The sequence below is a fragment of the Melospiza georgiana genome, chromosome 1, assembly GCF_028018845.1.
Source record: "Melospiza georgiana isolate bMelGeo1 chromosome 1, bMelGeo1.pri, whole genome shotgun sequence".
NCBI lineage: Eukaryota > Metazoa > Chordata > Aves > Passeriformes > Passerellidae > Melospiza > Melospiza georgiana.
The window spans coordinates 128,144,499-128,164,432 of record NC_080430.1 but is presented as its reverse complement, the minus strand read 5'-3'; the positions used below and the strand labels follow the sequence as shown (position 1 = coordinate 128,164,432).

General features: G+C 37.8%; 1 protein-coding gene across 1 annotated transcript in view; it reads right to left on the bottom strand.

The window, feature by feature from the left end:
• Positions 1-4,611: 4,611 nt before the first annotated feature.
• RSPO2 (R-spondin 2) overlaps positions 4,612-19,934 on the bottom strand; it is a 101,527-nt gene continuing 86,204 nt past the window's right edge. The window contains exon 5 of the mRNA XM_058026951.1: positions 4,612-7,336. Within this exon, the coding sequence (XP_057882934.1) occupies positions 7,227-7,336 (110 nt within the window). The 3' untranslated portion in view covers positions 4,612-7,226. The remainder of the gene's footprint in view (positions 7,337-19,934) is intronic.

The following is a 19,934-nucleotide window of genomic DNA, read 5'->3' as shown; positions in this document are numbered from 1 at the left end:
ATGCAGTTTGGGAAAATTAATGAAACTCTAAGCTTTACTAAAGCAGTTGTAATCAACTTGATATGCTTCTGGACCTGGATGGAGGTTAACAAAGCCCTGGGAGAGATCTATATTGCTAAAATGGGGCACAAGAAATGCAGAATTCATGGACCACAAGGATATTTTTCAGAGCCCTGAGATAAAAAGGAAACTAACTAGGACAATTCAGCAATAGTCCTGAAATCCAGTCTGGGTGGACTAATTAGCATAAGAAGTGAGAAATCAATACCCAATAGGAGACAGAATGCTAATTAATGAAGAAAATTACATAATTTATGACCATTAATAAGCCAATGATCATTAACTTGTTTGGTAAAATGTATACATAATGAAAACTTTTGAAAGTTCTTGTGTATGTTAGGTGGAGTTATCCCCATGCACTCACAATGCTGAATAAAATAATGCTGACTTTCTAACCTATCAAACTGGTTGGAGAGTTTATTTCTAAAAATCTAGATGATCTTTAAGGTTCCTTCTGACCCAAACCATTTTATGATTCCATGATATTGCGCTAAAGAAATTAAAATTGGCCTGCTCTATGTTTCAAGTCCTATTCCAGATCTTAAAAAAAATTGATCCTAGGATTCAAGAGTGGTCTTGAATAATGCCTTGGTAGTACAGTAGTCCAGGCTAAAATGCACACATTTTCTTCATTGTTAGCAAAGAGCCCATGAGCATTAAATGATTTTTATTTGCTCAAGAAGCCTTTATCTATATTTTTATCAGTTATTTGCCATTTTAATAGGGCAAAGGTAATTTTATGATCAGATTATTTGTGGCATAAAGTTCTGTTGTGGGGCTGAGTTCTCCATCTCCTCTGTCAATACAGCACAACAATAGTAGCATTCTGCTTAATACTACACCAATATCAATATTTTTCAATTTTAGTATGGTAAAAAATCTTTACTTTTCTAAGTGGATTTGAAGGCTTCCCAGAAAATATATCTGCTCTTTCTTCTTGCATCACACCTAAAAGAATGAAACTGACCAGGGAAAGAATAAGAATAAATATACTTATCTAGAATGCACATGCTACCTATTTTCTCTCTCAGAATAACATCTGGATTTTCTTCAGAGTGCCTGGCTGTGTCACTTGAAAATACATGCCAAAAAATATCCAAGTCAGCTGTTCATTGCAAAGCATCTGCAGCTCTGGGCTTGTGGGAATCCCTTGAATTATGGCAGATGGATCACCAGGGAGCAGGAGGGGAGGGGAAGAAAGAGTAGGCAAAACCCCCAAATCCTTGTGCTGCACTGTTAGCATGAAAGAAAAAAATAAACCCAAAATTAGAGTAAAAATGAAGATATATTGCCTCATTCAAATAATCAGAACTGCAGTTACATACAGAAGAAACACAGTTTTGTTAATCTCATTACAGATCTTTAAAATGTTATCATTCAGCATTCACACATATCTATCATTACTACATATAAAATTAAGACTGAAAAGTCTTTCTTCCACATCTTTCTTCCTGTTGCCAAGTTTCTACAAGCTATCACCTTGCCATTAACTGTCACAGTTTTAGTTCAAAGTCAAATACACCTTTAGGGCATGAAGACCTTTTACCTTCCCTGCTGAGATCACTGACTGCCTTCATCAACAATCCCAAGGGAACTGATTGAAGACTTGGGTTTTAAACAATCCCATTGACCTGGGATCAAACTGATTGGAATTTATAAATTCATTATGAACCATTAAAAAAAAGTCAGAAAACCCATTATCTAAACTGTCTTAGTAGAGCAGCAAACACAGTATATTTTCCATAAAAGCCTAAAAGAGGGGGTCTACCAAGTCAAACCAACAGTGGCAATGGGCAATACTGTGTAATACCTGAGCCATTATCTGCTGTCCATCGATCTCATTTTCCCTCAGCATCTGCAACCACTGGATCAGGGATGGTCATGATATTTACCTCTACACTTACCTATTTATGTATTAGATTACAGATGTGAGAGGTTACATGCCTCTCATCTGTTTATAGACCTTTAGCCCTTGAATTTCTCTTTAACTCTCTCTAGAGAGAAATATCTGACCACAAAATAAATTACTAGGATCAGTCTTAGAGTTAGAAATCACATGCCCTGGCCAAGAGAATATGCAGACTAGAAGACATTTATGGTAGAAAACTGCTCACTGCTCCTACTGAAGCCAGGCTGCAGCATAACAAGGAACACGAGGCCAAAAGGAGAGCACCAGGCCGTGACAGAGAAATCCTGTGGCTGCACTCCATGTGCCTGAGACTTTTCATGTACCTACCACAAGACAATTAAAGACTGAAACAACTCTGGAGCAAATATCAGGAGCCCCCTTGCAGTTGTGGCCCTCAGCTTCTGTAGATGGCAACCAAGTCCACTCAGAAACAGAAAGCAAAGAGAAAGTCTCACTGCAGTTTCTGAGAAAAAAAAATAAAATAAATAAATCTTTTTAAAAAAGAGGATATCAGGGGAAAAAAAATAAAACCAAACAGCCCCAACTAAACCCCCAAAACTCTTATCTTTCTCATAAACCCCCTAAAGTCTGAAGGGAAGTTAAGAAACAGTTGCAAGCCAAGACATGTTTGCTTTCTTGAGCTGAATTTCTATTTTGAAAATAGAAATCCACAGGGGTAGAACAAAGCAGCCTCATTTTTAGTGTTTATTCATTTGTGGTCTACGAACTGTTAGTTAGCTTCATCAGTATTGCCCAATCAAAATCAAGTGTGACACAAGTGTCACTGAAGACACAATTTGAAAACAAGGAGGCTGGGAGCATTTTTGCAGCTGGCACAACCAGGAATATATTACTGGCCCTTTAAGAAAGTATACAGCTTCACTGAGGTTGAAGACATATGTTTATTAGACATAAACAGAACTAGTTTGCATTTTAAAAAATCAGTTGAAGTCTGAAAGAGTTTGGCAATGGACTAAAGGCTGGGCTCACTTTGGACGCTCTCTCTTGTCACACTTTTCTTAAAGTTTTTCTCTTCTGAGAGGAACTGCACTTCAAATACTGGGCTGCTCTTCTCCCAGATGTCCTGCAGGTCAGGCTGCTCTAATACTTCCTAAAGTTAATGTCCTTTCCTCAGTCCTGAGGCTGAGGCTTCTCATAAAAGAAACGACGCCAGGTTCAGCACAGAGCTTTCGGTAAAGGACTAAACAAAAAGCTGACAGTGGTTTCTGGGTTACACTTTCAGAAGGGTACATTTTGTTCTTCTTGGTGTCAGTCCAAAATAACTTCAGTCTAGAGCTTACTGGAATTCATGCTGGCTTACACCATTGGACGTGAAAGTGGACTGGTGTCCAAAGACAAATACATTTTGTTGGTGAAGATACAAACTTTGAATTCAAAACTCTCATATCCTCTGCTAAGGAGTAGCATCAGCCTTCAGTAGCATCACCCACTTAAAAAAGCCTGGGACTTGTGCCAGAAATATCTGGCTATTTTTATTCTATATTCTATTTCATCAGCATAAAGAAGCTGAAGCACTGAATTTGATTTTAATCTGTCTGGAAAAGATCTGTCTTCTCATTTTATGAGGTTTCAATACGGATTTTAGCAAAATTTTTGTTTAAAAAAATTAACATGGCACTTAATTGACATTTGGTTTGTTTTTAGCTAACATGGATGAAAATCTACTTTCTTTTCTGCTCTGCATTTTTCTGTAACTCATTCTGATAAATGAAGACATATCATGTAAGCTCTATAACTATTCATTATTCCTTTGCTGACATCTTTATATTGAGCATACAGGTGTAAGAGAACAATTTCCTTACACTAACGTTAGGAATATGGAAGGTTTGCATTACCATAATGTGGAATGCAACATTGTTTTTTTCCCCCAGGAATAAAGAAAGAGACATATAACAATAATTTCTCACTAACAAGAGTAGCTGAGATGCAATAAAGACAAGTCAGCCACAAAATAATTGCTTTAAAGACACACCTGGGTATTTTTTAATTTATTCTTTTTCTTTGCCTGTTTTGCTTTGTTTTTGTTTTGTTGTTTTGTGTTTTTTTAATTTAGAGACAGACATTAGGAGGCCAGGATAAGCTTAGGCAAACTGAGAATAGAGAGTTCCTAAATACACCGTGGACTAGGCAATTGTCTTTTCTGGGACATGTGAATAAGATATAAATGGTATGGTTTTGAAAAAGCACTTTCTACTCATCATAGCAACGTAACAGCATTTTAAAACCAATGACTATAGCATATGAACTTCTTTGTCCTCCTAATTTGAATGTTTTGTAGTCTAAAATAATTTCCTAACAGTGAATTGTTAAAATAGGGCATTAAAGCCTTGTGAACACAAAAGAGACACTGCTCTGAAACCTTCTGCTGTTTGAGAGAAACAGATTCAAAAAGCAGTAACAGTTATGAAATGAGGAAAAAGGTGGCATTTGTACTTGGTCTGTTGCATACTGGAAAAGAAATATGATCTTTGTGAGTCCACTTCTGATCAAATTTAAATGAAATAAGCCACAGTGGGCACAGTCTGTTTTTATGCTATCCAGCTTTGAAAACCTGATCTTCTGCACTTTATCAAGAAACAGTATCTGAAGATAACTTCAAGGTAGCCCTGTTTCAAGCAAATATTTTGACTAGCTGATCTCTCAAGGCCATAGATTCATCAAATCATAGAATATCTCAAGATGGAAAAGACCCGTATGGATCACTGAGTCCAACCCCTGCTCCCCACAGGAGTACCTGAAACCATATTACCAAGAGCACTGTCCAGACACTCCTTGAACTCTGACAGGCTGGGTGCCATGACCACTTCCCTGAGGAGCCTGTGACCAAACACCTTCTCAGTGCAAAGCATTTTCCCAATGTCCAAGGAACCGTCCTTTCCAACCTCAAAAGTGTGATCCTACAAAACCCCAGGGCTGTGAACTCACTCACAGCGTCCACCAAGCAAAGGCAGGATGTCCAGGACAAAGGAGGAGCTACAGAGGGATACTTAGGGATAATTTGTTTTTCATTCTACACTCCCAAGAAAACTCTTGGTGTGAAGGTGACTGGGACAGGAGGAATCAGTATACATCTAATGCTCAGGGTCTTTTCAAACAAAACAGTTGTATGGAAAATCCTCACATTTTTTACTTCTGTGGAAGGAAACCTGCATCTCCCCACCTTCTGCAATTTTTCTACATGTATGAAATTCTGAAAGAATATGCTATTTGAATTAAAAAGGACCAAAAATATTTTACTCAGGAGCTTGTGACACCATTTTATTGTATTTTGTAGCATTCTTTCCATGACATGCCTAATACAATATTTGTAACCACTACTGAAAGGCTTGTATGAGGGCATTAACTGAACTTACAGCCAAATTTGATAACCAATGAGCAAACAGACAGCTACAGTTCTCTTTTTCTTTTTTTTTTTTTTTTTTTTAAGTGAGCATTTTATGTCCAAAATAGCATCCCAGGATTAGAGCAAATTTACTGTCTGTAACTTTATTATGTTCTAGGTAAATATGAAGATACAGTGAAAACCTCACGGCTGAGTGGAAGTCCACAAGCAGTTTGATGGAACATTCATATGTGTCTAACATATGTACATTTTGGTAGTAACACTTGTCATAGCTAAATGCAGATATATTTGTGCTTACAGATGCTTTATTTCCCTAGTTTATTTGAAAAACATATGCCCCACAAAACTAAAACCGGAATTTGTGGGATTTTTCTAAAGTATATGTCAAAAAGAGGTTTGTGAAGGTCTGGGGTCTGTTCTGCTGCTCCATTTTTTTTGTGTAGGTCGTATGCAAGTTTTAGGTCTAAAAGTGAAATAATTTCTCTTAAGTGACAGTCATTTTAGTGTAGGCTTTCCCTGTCAGGTTTCCAAAAATCATCTTGAATGCTAGCCCAATGATGCTAGATTACCAAATTACATATCCTGTGCCATTTTAATGTCCTACACAGAAAATTGTCTCTACCTCTCCCCACCAAAAAATATCCCAAAGAAAACAACAGCTGCAGAATGAATTTTTTAAGCTTCTACAAATAATCGGCAATACTGGGGAATTGGTGTTTTCTGTACCTTTGAATGGTTGACCTTACATGTCCTTTATTTTGTTTCTCTCTTATTCAGGGAGAAAAATTATTTGTTTTCTTATCTGACTGCATCAGGGCTAACTGAAATAAAACACTGCATTACATTGGGGGAAAAAAAACATATCCCAAACTACATATACAGTCTTAGATACCAAGAACTTTACAAGTAATTTCTCTCCTGACACTCAAAACTTCTATCATCATCATGCCTCTTCTTAAAAAACATTAAACTTCTTTTTCTGAGACAAAATACATGGGGGCAGAGACAGAAGTACTGAATTTCAGAAAGAATTTGTGGATTACTAGTCTGGCAATTATACTTCAGAGTTGACACTCCATTGTGAGGGTCAGTGCAAGGTAGGTCTGCAAATTTGTGCCTTGCAAATGAGAAAAAAAATCCAGTTTGTAACTATTGAGAAACATGATAAGATAGTTAAAACATAGCAAAAAGTAAACATTTACTGGATTATTTAAAGTACATTACTAGAACCAACAGGACATACCTTTAAACATGTATAAAGTATTATACATAAAAATGCATAGATGTACAGTAAATATGTTCATTTATATGTAGACAGAGTAATATGTACACACAGTCTGTTGCGCTTGGGTGAGTCTGAGCAGTGAATCCTGCAGCACGTTGTCTTAAAGCAGTTTTATTTCACAACTGTGTCAACGTAGCAGATGTGAGAACAATGTACATTACCACTCAGCAGGTAAGTCATATCCATTTACTCTTGAAATGTACAAATATATGAAACAAAGGCCATAAATCCAATTGTATCTCCAAGACTTCCTTTTCCCCCGATTTATTTAAATATGCACAAGTCCACCTACTGGTGCTGTGTAGGTTTCTTTCCTTGCCAACATGTTGACCAGGCACTCAGAACAATGTTGCTGATGCACTTCAGGAAAACTTCCACTGATCCAACTCAGTGCACTCCTGACCTTGAAGTCTTCAGGTCAAAAATGAGAGGAAAATATAAAATAAAAAATATATAAATAAAGCAAACAAGCTTGTGGGCTTTATTTTCACAAGTTATTTGCCACCAATACTGTCAAAGCAGCTGAATTGTAGTGCATCCATGGGCAGGAGCATATAGCAGCTTTTGTGCACTTTGCAAATAAAAATACATTAAGGAAATTCAAGTCTTTACTGGCTTGTTTTATCTGTTGCTAAAAAGATGCTGTGCTGCTTCTGAGCCCTTTCCATCAAATTCTTTTTCTTCTTTTTTTTGTCCTTCGTTTTTGCTGGCCTTCTCCCTAAAAAAAAAAAAAAAAAAAAAAAAAAAAAAAAAAAGAAAAAACAAATAATAGCAATGAGTCAAGTAAAGAGTCCAGAAGTGACAAAAAACCCAACAAAAACAACTCAGTGGAAGGGAAATTATCAGTAGGGACTGCAATGGTAATGCTGGCTAAAGAGCTTCAATCATCAGTGAAAACAGAAGTTTTCAGTGTGTTACAAAAGGAAGCAGGATCCCTGACTGTCATCACTTGTCCACAGGCACAATTTTTCTGGTATGAGTAACCATGTTGATGCAGGTTTCTTTTTTGGCAGGGTAAGTTGCACAAGCAATGTTATGCAAGTGCCCAAGGCCCAGAGCCAAATGAGAATGCAGGCTCCTTACCCACCGGAAGCTGGATATACGCCTTAGACCCTTGTGTAAATTTGTTTGAGTGAGTAATCCTATTTAAGTCATGTCCAACACATCTGTGATTTCAATGAGAAATTTGGCATTACAGCCCAAGAACCTGGTTGGATGCCATCCTACCTGCTTTGGCAGAGACAGTACCAGAACTCTTGATATTGCTTATTAGTACATTGTGCCTAATTCTCACAGTATATAACTGTGCAGAAAAAAAATTAATTACATGCTTCTACTATTGAAAGTTCATTGAAAAATAAACAAAATTGGGAAATCACCATCAATTCAGAAAAAAAATGTTTAAAAGCTTTTTGAATAAGAAAGTTTTTCCTATTTAGCTCTAATAATAAATCAGTGCCCTTTGGTTATCTCAGCAAAGATAGCATGGACAGAAAAAATGTCAGATACAAAGGCCCTCATTGAGCAGCGCATTACCTTTTAAGTATATGCTTAAATCCTATCAAGTCTAGTAGGATTTAAGGAGACGACCAAATGTTGTCGGATGTGAGAATGGTCTGGATTTTCTTGGCAGTATCATATACTAAAATATGTGATCAATGGTAAAAAAATAAGGTTATTAAACTCTAGAAGCGCCAACTTTATAAACTTTCAGGAGCACTTAATGAACTTAAGAAGACAGTAAAAAGAAATTCAAATAGCAGATTACACAAAAATGTGAAAATGCATTTTTAATCTACATTGTCAGTACTTTATTTATTGGAAAAAATGTTTGCCAGTCTTGGTTTTGTTTTATTTCCATATTGTTTCTTAATTTAAAAGGCCCAAACCTGTGCAAAGAGTTTTTCTCTATTTGATAATACTACTGAATAAATCTGATTATAAATTATCAAAATTTATGATTCACTAAAAATATGTATATACTTCAGATTACACATTCATAATACACTTTCTAGGCTACTGTTCTCTAGGAATTATTGGAGTACTTGTGTATAAAACAGGACAGGACATTAAGGTAACGAGCACATGAGTTTAGTCCATATTAAAAATCATAAGTGTCCTTGGGGTTTACTTCTGCTTCTCATTAAAGTCTGGCATTAAAGTTACTATGGCATTTTGCCATTTTTAAATCTAGTTAATCCTACACAATAAATCCTCAGTCCAACCAAGCATTAATCAAAGCGGCTTTTAAGTTAAAACTCTTTAGTAACAGTGTATCTAATGACAAGGGGCACCTAATGAGGTCAGAGGGAAGGAACACTTGACACAAAGTGGCATTGCAATAAGGTGGTTTGAATTACAGAAATTTCAATATAATATTTTTTTATGGAATTCTACTGGTTGGTATATTTTAAGACATCACAACTTGGATTAATGTATTTCTCAACCCTGTATTCTCACTTGCACTTTCAATTTGATAAATATTTTTACCCAAATCTTTGAAGTGCTTATTAAGGAGGAGTAGATGAGGGGAAATAATACGAGAGAAATGACCAATTCTGCTGGTCAATTCATTCTCACAAGACAAGCAGAATCTACAGGAGCTTTACTGGAAATTTCCTACCCAGTTTGCTCAGTGATCTTACCTTCTGGGGCTTTTCACTAAATAGACTAATCAGTAAAAGAAATATAAACTTCAGTGTCTCATCTAGTTTCTCTATGACCTCTTCCAGAGAACTAGATTAATTGCTTACTATAAGTTAAAAGTAGTGAAAGCTCCTATTATTTTTCCTCTAAAAACTGTGAGTTGAGCTGATAAAACACAGTTAATATCTCTATCTAAACCTTAGAAAGTAGCTCCTGCAATACAAACATCAAACCAAATTGCCAGCACACTCCCCATATGAAATCTTTAAAATAGAAATGGATCGGTCTAGAGCTCAATGATTTGACATCACTGCAACAAGCACATTGCAATGCTTCTGCTGCTCTGCAGTAATTGTCTCCCTCCCTGCTTTTTTATTCCAAGGGACAACAAAGGCTAATTAACTTCTACCCGTGCTGTGGACTAGCTACCCATGCAGAGGCAGCATCCCTGAGCCACGGATAAATGATAGCTTCTTCTTCTGTTAGGAGCTCTTTGGCTGCTCACCATATCTCAAATTGTCCTGTTATGCAGATTAAGTTTCATTATTTTCAGGACAATATTAAACCACAAAGAGAAAATCTAGACGATTTGGTGATGCTGAGAGTCCCAAATTCCAAATGTCATTTTAACCAGAAAACTGAATATAAAAGCTACTTCTTGGGTAACCATCAGTTCCCATACTGTTAGTAGAACATTACGGAGATTAAAGATTAGCAAGAAAAAACTGATTATGAGGACTAGAGTTCAAACAAAGTATGCTGCTGAAGTCCCCATGCATAACAACTTTTATTAAATGAAGATTTCAATTACAGTGTTTATTTTATCAGCAGAAGCACAGTGGACAGAAGTATCTCCTGAATATCTCGCTACAGACATCTTTTGAAGAACATGATGTTTATCCTCTGAGAGGATCTGTGAGCCAAGCAATCCCATTTCCCCAACTGGAGGGCAGTGGGACGAGGACAGGCAATGGAGGAGACTGTCCCCTGGGGCCAGGATGGCAGCAGCCACCTCTGCTCTGTGCCACAGGTCAGGCTGTGTGCAGGTTGGGTGCAGAACCTTCCCCACACCTTGCCATGCTCACTTCCTGCTCCTTAGAGCAAGAGCCTGATCCCAGGTTTGTCTCTCCATAGGAAGCAGCAGGGCTCTGCCATGCTTGGCTCTGTTGTGCAGTTGAAAAGGAGTGGAATTTTTTAGCAGCACGGTTTTACAGTCCAGAACCTGCTGTGGCACAGAAAAGGTAATTCCTGATTGAAGCAAATGAGGAGAGTGAGCAAAGGGACTCTGCCTCTTCAGAGGGGTTTTATCACCATCAAAACAGAGGGGGTTTATCACCACCAAAACCAGGCTACAATATTATTGTACAGAAGAGAAAGTGACAATACAAGAGAACTGGAGAGGGATTTCTTACAAGGAGGGGCATGTGGTGATAGGGCAGGAAAAAATAGCTTCAAACTGAAGGAGGGTTGGTTAAGATTAGATATCAGGAAGGAATTCTTTACTGTGAGTGTAGTGAGGCACTGTTCTTTATTGTGAGGGTAGTGGGGAACAGGTTGCCCAGAGAAGTTGTGCCTGCCCCACCCCTGGAAGTGTTGATGGCCAAGGATGGATGAGGCTTTGAGCAACCCAGTCTAGTGGAAGGTGTCCCTGCCCATGGCAGGGAGTTTGGAAGTAAATGATGTGTAAGGTCCAACCCAAACCATGCTATGGTTATATGAATATCTGAGATATTAAGTCTGATCCAATTACCCTATAAACCTCTCCTGATCAGAAGCAGTATCCAAGCAAGCAAACAATCCATTGCAACTGCCTAGAATCCACAGTCAGCACTGATCTTTTAAGTGACATTACATCTTTCCTGGTGGAAGGATGCTCATCTGCTTGTTGTCTGGCAGATGGCAGTGCACCTTGCTTCTGCTTCCTGAGTTATAGGTCTCCAGGTTTCATCTTCAATCTTTCTTTTATGACTGCTGTCTTTTATTTTTAAGACTTTAATGCTAGCAGCAAAGGGAGCAAATACAAATAATTCATGGTAAGAGCAGGATATCTGAGCACTGTCCAGATATACACCAAGCTTACAGTATTCTTATATTTATTTTGACTGTGTTTTCCCTTGCACACAAACTAGCTAACTAGCTTTTTGTCGGAAGGCATTTTTCTTATCTCTGACTGTCTAAAAACAGGCTCCTCAATTTCTGTATCAAAGTCAGCTCTGAACATTATTTACATCATTTGTTTAATTCTCTGTAAAGTCATATGTATACACTGAAATCTATAGGGCCCAAGAAAGATGTGAAATGTAGCTGAATTCAGTGTTCAACTTTCTACTAAAAAGAAGCCTTGAAAGCCCAATGTATCATTCTATATCTTGCATTTCTGCACAGGTTATTTCTGTAGAAGCAATGCTGTAATTTAAACTATTTATTCCAATTTTTTAAAATTCAGTTTTGCAATTTGCTTTATAAATTACCAATGAGTAAGTCTTTATCTTTTAAGTAATTTATCCCAATGGGTGGTGTCTTTACAGTGTTATTCATTAAACTTTTGTTTTGACCACTTAGTTCTGGTAGGTATCCAAGCAACTAATATGCTATGCAATGAAATATTATAACGTATTTTAATGGCAACATTAAATGGTAATGGTTCAATATAGGTTATCATGCAATCAGAACATGCATTCCTTGAAAAAAAAATTATTTATGCTCATATACCCAGCAATTCTCCACACACCAAAGAGTAACAGTTATAAAAAAAAACCAAAACCAAAACAACCTTAAACTGGATCTTGCTGGATTATTTTTCTTCATTTTATGTTGCTTTTGTACCATTTTGTCAGCATTCCTCCTACAACTCATGCACTTGTGCTCAGTTTTCTGGTTTGTCTCATACCCCAAGCTGAAAGATGCTTGGAAATACTGGGTATCCCTTCTGCATGGACCCACCTGGCCAACTGGGGATACACATTACCTGGTTCAGAAGGAGCCTTTATCACCTTCTGACAGCTGCAAAGGCAGTTTTCTCCAGATGGAATTTGAGCAGCAGATTCCTAACATCCAGGGCAGTCCTGGCCCTCCAGAGTTAAAAGGCAGCAAATGTATTCACAGGGACTCCCAGCCACATTTCTTGAGATTCTTGACTCAGCCAGAGAGCACCATTCCAGTGCCTGAACTGCCCATCTGGTGTATAAACACTGCTGCACGTACTGCTGTCCTAAGGAATCCCGTCCATTGGGAGTTTCAGCAGAGAAAGTATAGTGTGCAGCCACATGAGGGCAGCAAATTTAAAACATTTAACAAAAGGCAAGAACAAAACAACCATCTGCAGTTTTATTTCACTGTGTAATTTCAGCAGTCTTATGTACAAATAAATTTATATTCCCTTAATATTCCCTTCCTTATTTAAAACATTTTTCTCTTCTATTGATGATTACTGAATGATGGGATTTACATGCACGGGCCTTATTCCCTTCTGGATTTTCATGCACAGAACTTTCACTACTAGTACCAAGGCACAGAGGAATCCTAAGGTAAGAGCAGACCCTGCTAAATACACCTTTTAGTCTTTCCTCCCCTTTCACTTGTCCTTTAAGGAGATAAATGTTGCATGTTTGTACATCACGCTCCTTCAGACACAGCTCTACCACAGACCTCATGTGTGGCAGCATTTCATCCATGTGGAAAGCTAGAAAAGTTATTAGCAAGACATATCACTGAAGGATGGCAACATTAGGGAACTAATGACAGCAGAGGAAAGATGATGGATACTCAATGATTAACCAGTCAATGATGTAATCCTAAGAGAAAGATGGCAGGTCATGCAATCATAGAATAGAGTCATTAAGGTTGGAAAGGTCATCTAAGATCATCAAGTCTAATCACCAGTAAAGCACCACCACCATGTTTGCCACTAAAACATGTCCCAGTCACAGAACCATTGAGGCACTGGAAAACACCTCTAAGATTGAGTATAATCAATCACCAGCTTGCCAGCTAGATCACGGCACTAAGTGCCATGTCCAGTCTTTTCCCGAACACTTCCAGGAATGGTGACTCCACCACCTCCCTGGTTTAACAACCTTTTCTGTGAATAAATTCTTTCTGATGTCCAGCCTGAACCTCCCCTGGCACAGCTTGAGGCGATGCCATCTAATCCTGTCTCTTGCTGCCGGGGAGAAGAGCTCGACCTCCACCTGGCTCCAGCCTCCTTCCAGGTGGTTGCAGAGAGCAATAAGGTCTGCCCTGATCCTCCCCTTCTCCAGGGGAAACACTCCCAGCCCCCTCAGCCATTCCTCATGTCAGCCTCTGGAGGAGCCCCCTCTGGTAGAACACTGGTCATGCACAGACACACAAATGCCTCATCACTTACTTTGCATTTGCCCCACACATCAAGCAACACATAAACACTGACTGCAAAAATCCAAAACCCAAGCAAACAAAGAATTGAGTCCAGAAATTATACCCAGAAATAATTTATTTCCAAAGGCTTTCAGTTAAAAATTCTGGATACTGAAACTGGCAGAGAAATGCACAAATTGTTAAGAAATCTTATAAACACACACTCAATGAGAAAAAAAAAAAAAAATCCTCACTGCTACAGAGTCATCCTCTTCCTAAAGCATGATTTCCAAACCAACACTGACAAGTGGCCCAGAAGAAGGGGACATTCAGAGCTTTAGTACCTTTGCAAACCACAACCCATGGGCATCTCTACCAACCTCACCTGCTACTGAATTCATGATTTTTTTAATACCATAACATTTAGGCTGCTGAAATTGTGCTCAATATGTGCTTTAGGAGGAATATGATTTGGAGGAAATCAGCCAAAATAAAATATCTTTTTGGACAAGGAGTGAAAGACACTTTGTCTTGGATGGTGACACAGGAAAAGAACGAAGGTTTAGGAGATGCAACAGAAAGGGTCAAGTGTCAGAAACCACTTCCTCATTTGCCTGGGCAAATTTCTGATGTCATTTGACAAAGTCGTGTGAACATGTATTTGCCTCTGAAGACAGCAGAAGGGATGGAATGATCACACAGAGTACATCAGCTGCCCACAATACCATTTCAAATCCCCAAGGACCAGAATGAGTAAAAGTGGGTTAACAAACATTTGCAAAGCAATGAAACATGGTAACAATGGGCATCACAAAAAGTAAGGAATTCTTTAATCATTCTTTCTTCATTTGCAAGGATTAAATAATGTTCAGCAAGTTAGGTCTTACAACAATTACTGAATAGGAATACAAAAAACCCATAAAATAATTATAGCCATCATCAAAACAGATAAAAATAAGAAGCAAATGAAGGCATTTCTTCAGCTTTGCAATGCCTGAGTTTGCAAGCTTACTGGTCTTCTTTTATTCTTTTTGGTGTGATACTGGTAGCTAATTGTATAAATATATATTCCAAGTCTAATGAAATTAATAATAGGCTAAGAATTGGAATTCTCTTATGCAAACACAGAGTTTGATGTTTTGCATGCATTCTTGTCTATTTGATGCCAGCTTTCCTGATGAAATCAGAAAAGTTTCTCTCTTGAGTAAACTTTGCAATTTCTACACAAACCATTACAAAAGCACTCGGTGCAAAGCTGATCTGAGTGATATCTTACTCAGTTGCTTACACTCAGAACCCTGATAGTTTATTTACAACATAATAATGTCACAACTTTAGGTAAATTATTGTATCTATCCCAACCAGCACTTAGTGTTGTATGTACTTGATGCTTGCATGCATTAGACATCAGCTACTGAGATGAAAGCAAATTTAAAAGATTCAAAGACTAATTCTTCAACTAAAAGGAATATTAGAATATCTCAAGTTCCTGCATCTAAATCCTGTTAGGTTTTTGCTTTGGCATTTCCATTAAGAAATTAAACAAATTACTACTTAGGACAAGAATAAACTGAGGTATTCTTTTTCTCCCAAATTACCCATCTATTTTTCATCTGGCCTGAATACAAACTAAGTAGTACTATATAATCTGATGTTCTTTCCTGCTGGACAATATGGTGTAATCAGACATTGTCATCTATTAAAGAAATACTGATTCCTACATAAAGAATGAATTCACATGTCATAGCCTACTGAAAGTTCAGTAGTCTTTTTCCTCAACTTTAGGGCAAATTAACTGGGAAAAGAGCCATCTTTCACAGCTGAAATGCAATGCACTTCCCACAGTGCAGTTTTCCAGCATATACAGTAGATGGCAGTCAGATATGAACTGAATACTTGCTTGCTTTCACAGCATTTCCAGGAATATTATTTGTTATTTGTAGAAGTACATATTCATGAAAGAATATGGAAAGTGAAAGACTAAAAACTTCACAAACATTTTCAGAGAAGAAAGCAAGAGTGAGCACTCTTGGGGTAGAGGAAAACCAGTAACCTCAAGGGGACATGGAAACTATAAAACTCTCATAGAAAACCCCATGTTTAACTGAATACACAGATGCTGAAATGCTGGGTGCCACTGTCCCCTCAGTCACAGTTCCATGAAAACAGGCAAGTCTCCACTGCAGCCAAACTGTTTGTCTAATGTAAATTTAGCTCAGAATTCAAACAATACGAATATCAGTTGTATGCATGGTACTCACTATCCTTATCTTAACACTATGTCAGGTCAGATACTTTGCAAGCACAGCCAAGCAAAATATTTACAATGGAAAGTTTGGGATTTTTTATTTTCCCTCCTTTTACAGAGAAATATAAAGCAAATTTCAAAATAATAAAAAAATTATACACCATCAAGAGTTTGCAAACACATGTAAATACATTCAAAACTTACAGGCAACATTTACAGCTAAAAACTAATTGGCTTGAACTTCTCTAGGCTTGACTGGATACTAATATGACTTTAAACTCCTTCTGTTCACTATTTCAAAATGTATTCTTTATTTTTCTTCCCGTTCCCAGTGAATTTAATTAATTGTATTTTTATCTCATCATATTTGGGATAAAAAATTAATTTTATTGAAGCAGCATTTATTTTTGGCACCCCCAAGGTTTAATTTCATACTGAAAATTGAATTTTATTCAATTAAGGGTTTCTTACAGAGAGGAAGATTATACTGAGAAGCTAGTTTTTTTTTAGAGATCTATTTTCTTCTATGGAATACTGTTTAGGTATGAAGAGTTAGTCCTTTTTAAATTCCCTTCAAGGATTCAGGTCAAGAACTGAGGAATAAATTTGTTTCAGGATTATTTTATTTTATTTTATTTCTTTTTATTACTTTTTATTACTTTTTATTCCTTTTTTATAACTGACACAGCTCAGAAATTATTTTTATTATCCCTCATGCCCCTCCTTAATATTGCACAGTAAATCTTATAGATGTCCAGGAGGAGGCTAAATTAAACATCTGACAACAAACTAAAGTATAGTCCAGCAGAAAGACTCCTTCTGAATAATAACTGAAAGTGAATATGAATGTATTATTTCTAATATGGTGTAAAATTATCACCTCATTCTTCTCATGTAGTGCAGAGGGTACCAGGTGAGCTGTGCACCTGCCCTGCTCCCTGCACTCACTGGATTTCTGCTGTCAGGGTGCTCAGGATGTTCCTGTGCCAGCCTGAATTTGGTCAGGCAGTCTCTGTTTATATCCATACCCACTGAATGCAGTGCACACCTTTCCCTTCTCCCCAGACATCTGATCAGACCAGTGATCCAAATTTACCTTTGAGGATTCCCCTTACCCGTACATCCCACACACCGCGGCCACAGACTTCTCCCCAATAGTGCTAGGCCTGCATTATTAAATCCAGCAGAGCCAGAGAACATCTCCAGACCCCACCTCCATGGTCTGACCCTTGGTCTGGGGCAGCCCTGTCCTTCCCAGAGGAAGGTGTCCTCCCCACCTCCCTGCCTTGGGAGCCCTGGGCTGGATGGACGTGTCCCAGCCGTGCCCCCGGTGCAGCGCCAGGTCACAGCCCAGCAGCGCCAGCAGAGAGAGGGACTGTCCTTAACTGCGGCCAGGCAGGAGTTACAGGATGTTCTGAGCTACATGGCTTTATCCCCAAATGGGCTACAATACCTTTCCTGCTTGCTCAACGAGAAGCACTTTCCCAAGACTATGAGGACCCAATAATTCACGCCTGCACACTTTTTCAAAGTCTGTAGATTAAATAATAAATACATAGGCCAATTAGATATTTGTCTCTTTCAGAATGCCTACACTTAATTTAATTGAAAACATGTTTTATTTCTTAAAAATTAAGATGATGCAGTGATTACAAATGAGAATAGGGGTCAAGAGAACCTTTAGTAGGATTTCTCACATAAACATGAGAAATGAGACATTAGTTTCATATGCTGTTGAGGCTACTAAATTGCTGAAGAAATTTGTCCAATCTAAATCCAAAGACCAGAGAGATGGAGGGTCCAATACTTTGATAATTGTTCCAGTAATTAATCATTCTACCACCAGAATTCCTGTCCAATTCCTAACTTGAACTTTATTATGCAGATGTTATTTCTCATTATTCCTTTCTGTCCTAGATCAGACTTTAGATTAATATTTGTTCATCACCTGAGAAGCTAAACATATGGCAGATTCTGTGCACATTTCTTTTAAGTTTATTTTGTAGCCTTGATATAATTATTTTTTATTTGTAACTACATTTTCCAACTGAACAGTTTTTCCAATCTTTTCTATAAAATACAGGTCTCAGTCTGGATGTCAAAATTCTGAAATTTATTTATTTTGCTTCTTCCTTTTTACTAAAGTTATACAGAAAGAAATTGCATTTGAAATTTTTCTCTATATATCGTAGTGGACTCAAATGATCTCTTTTGAGAAACATCATTTTTTGGATGCCATTCTTCATCCTGCAGCTATGTTTTCCTAGTTCTATAACTCCTTGATTCTTCAGAATAGCTTTACATTTAACTATATGAAAAGCAACTGTGATGGCTTTATGAAGTAATCTAGATTTTTCTTTGGGTCTACCCTATACTATAGTTTACCATTATCCTCAGATTATTTCTTTTTTTAAAGATGTTTATGTAACTGACTAAAACAGTAAGTAATGCTTACAGATACATCTAGAGGCCATCACCACTTTTTCCTAGACATCCAGTCAGCAAATGTTTTAATTTTATTTTGTGGTAAAGATAAAAAAAAAAATTCAATAGATCTATTAATTTCCCAAGTCTGAACACATTCAAGCATGGTAGGTACACCTGTCATGCCTCTGTTAGCTTCATTTCTACAGCTGCAAATATTAATCCAAAAGGAACAAACTTTGCAGGAGCTTTCCATATATAATTGTACAGGCTTAGTCTCACAACAAGAAATTCTTCTTTTAAAGTAATTATGCTTGGTTAAACTCCTCTGATGGCATGACACCAAACAAAGAAAACCAAAACAACCTGGGCTGGACTTAACAGTATGCTTTTAACACCTTTCACATCAGAAGCTGCAATAAGAAAATGTGATCTGTCAGAGTGGTGCTACAGAGCACAGGTCTGTTATTTATCTTCACTTTTGAAGTGTATGTCTAGGAAAAGCCATCAGAAACATAACTTGAGTATTTTTGGAATGAAATCAGTATTACAATTACAATTACAATTACAGGGAATGCCCTTTTTCTGAACCCAGCTGCAGCTGCTGGGGACATTTTTGTCCAAGCTCTTCCTCAGTGCCCACCAACCCAGCAACTACTACTCACAGCTTTGCAGGCAGAAGAGGATGCACTAAAATTGTCAGCCCATGGAAGCAAAGTGTGCCTGCAGGAAGGCTCAGCTCCACCCATGCTGCTGGAGACTGGATGGACAGCTGTGCACGTGTGTGTCCCTTTTCCAGACAGCTGTGCACGTGTGTGTCTCTTCTCCAAACAGCTGCGCACGTGTGTGTCCCTTTTCCAGACAGCTGTGCACTCCCATTCCCTTCCTCTGGACAGCTGCAGGAACACCTTCAGCAAGGCAGTGCTGGCCTCATGTACAGCAACCACCCCGAATTGAACAAAGGCTTATCTGAACAGTTTTTCACAAAACTAAGTCCATGTCAATAAATTTATCCACATTTATTCACATGTTTAAATATGCTACATAATGACTGTGTATTTCAACCCAAGTGCATCAGTGTTTAAGCACGTTGTACTTAAAAGCATGTACTTTTTACATTCAGCACTGTCCAAGGGAACACAACTAAAAAAATGCCTTTTTTCCCCTTGCAGAGCTAAGAGAATGGGAATCAATAAATGGTCTGCAGCATCCCTGCTGCAGCAGCCTAGCACTGTAGATGCTCTCAGCACCACAGCAGACTGTCTTTCCCCTCAAATCCCCCTCATATACTCAGCAGCTGGAGACACTCTTGGCATCACATCATATAAGAAGCAATATAATATGGTGTCCATATACATGTGGAGTGGACAAATAGGCTCTCTTCTTATTCTGAGATATATCTGCAAGATAGTACTATAACCTCTACCATCAGTTTCAACAACATGTCAAAACTAAATTGAAAAACAGAAGTTTTTCTTTTATAAAACATTTTAAGGTATATATTCACTGAAAATTCAACTGAAATTGAATTGAAGGAAAACGCATGGATACTTTCTTAAGAAGAAAAGGAAAAAGAATACATGAAATAAACACAGCATGTAGCTTAAAGACTACTTGCCATAAAAGGCTTTTCCTGACTGGAAGTTACAGTACAGATGTGCTT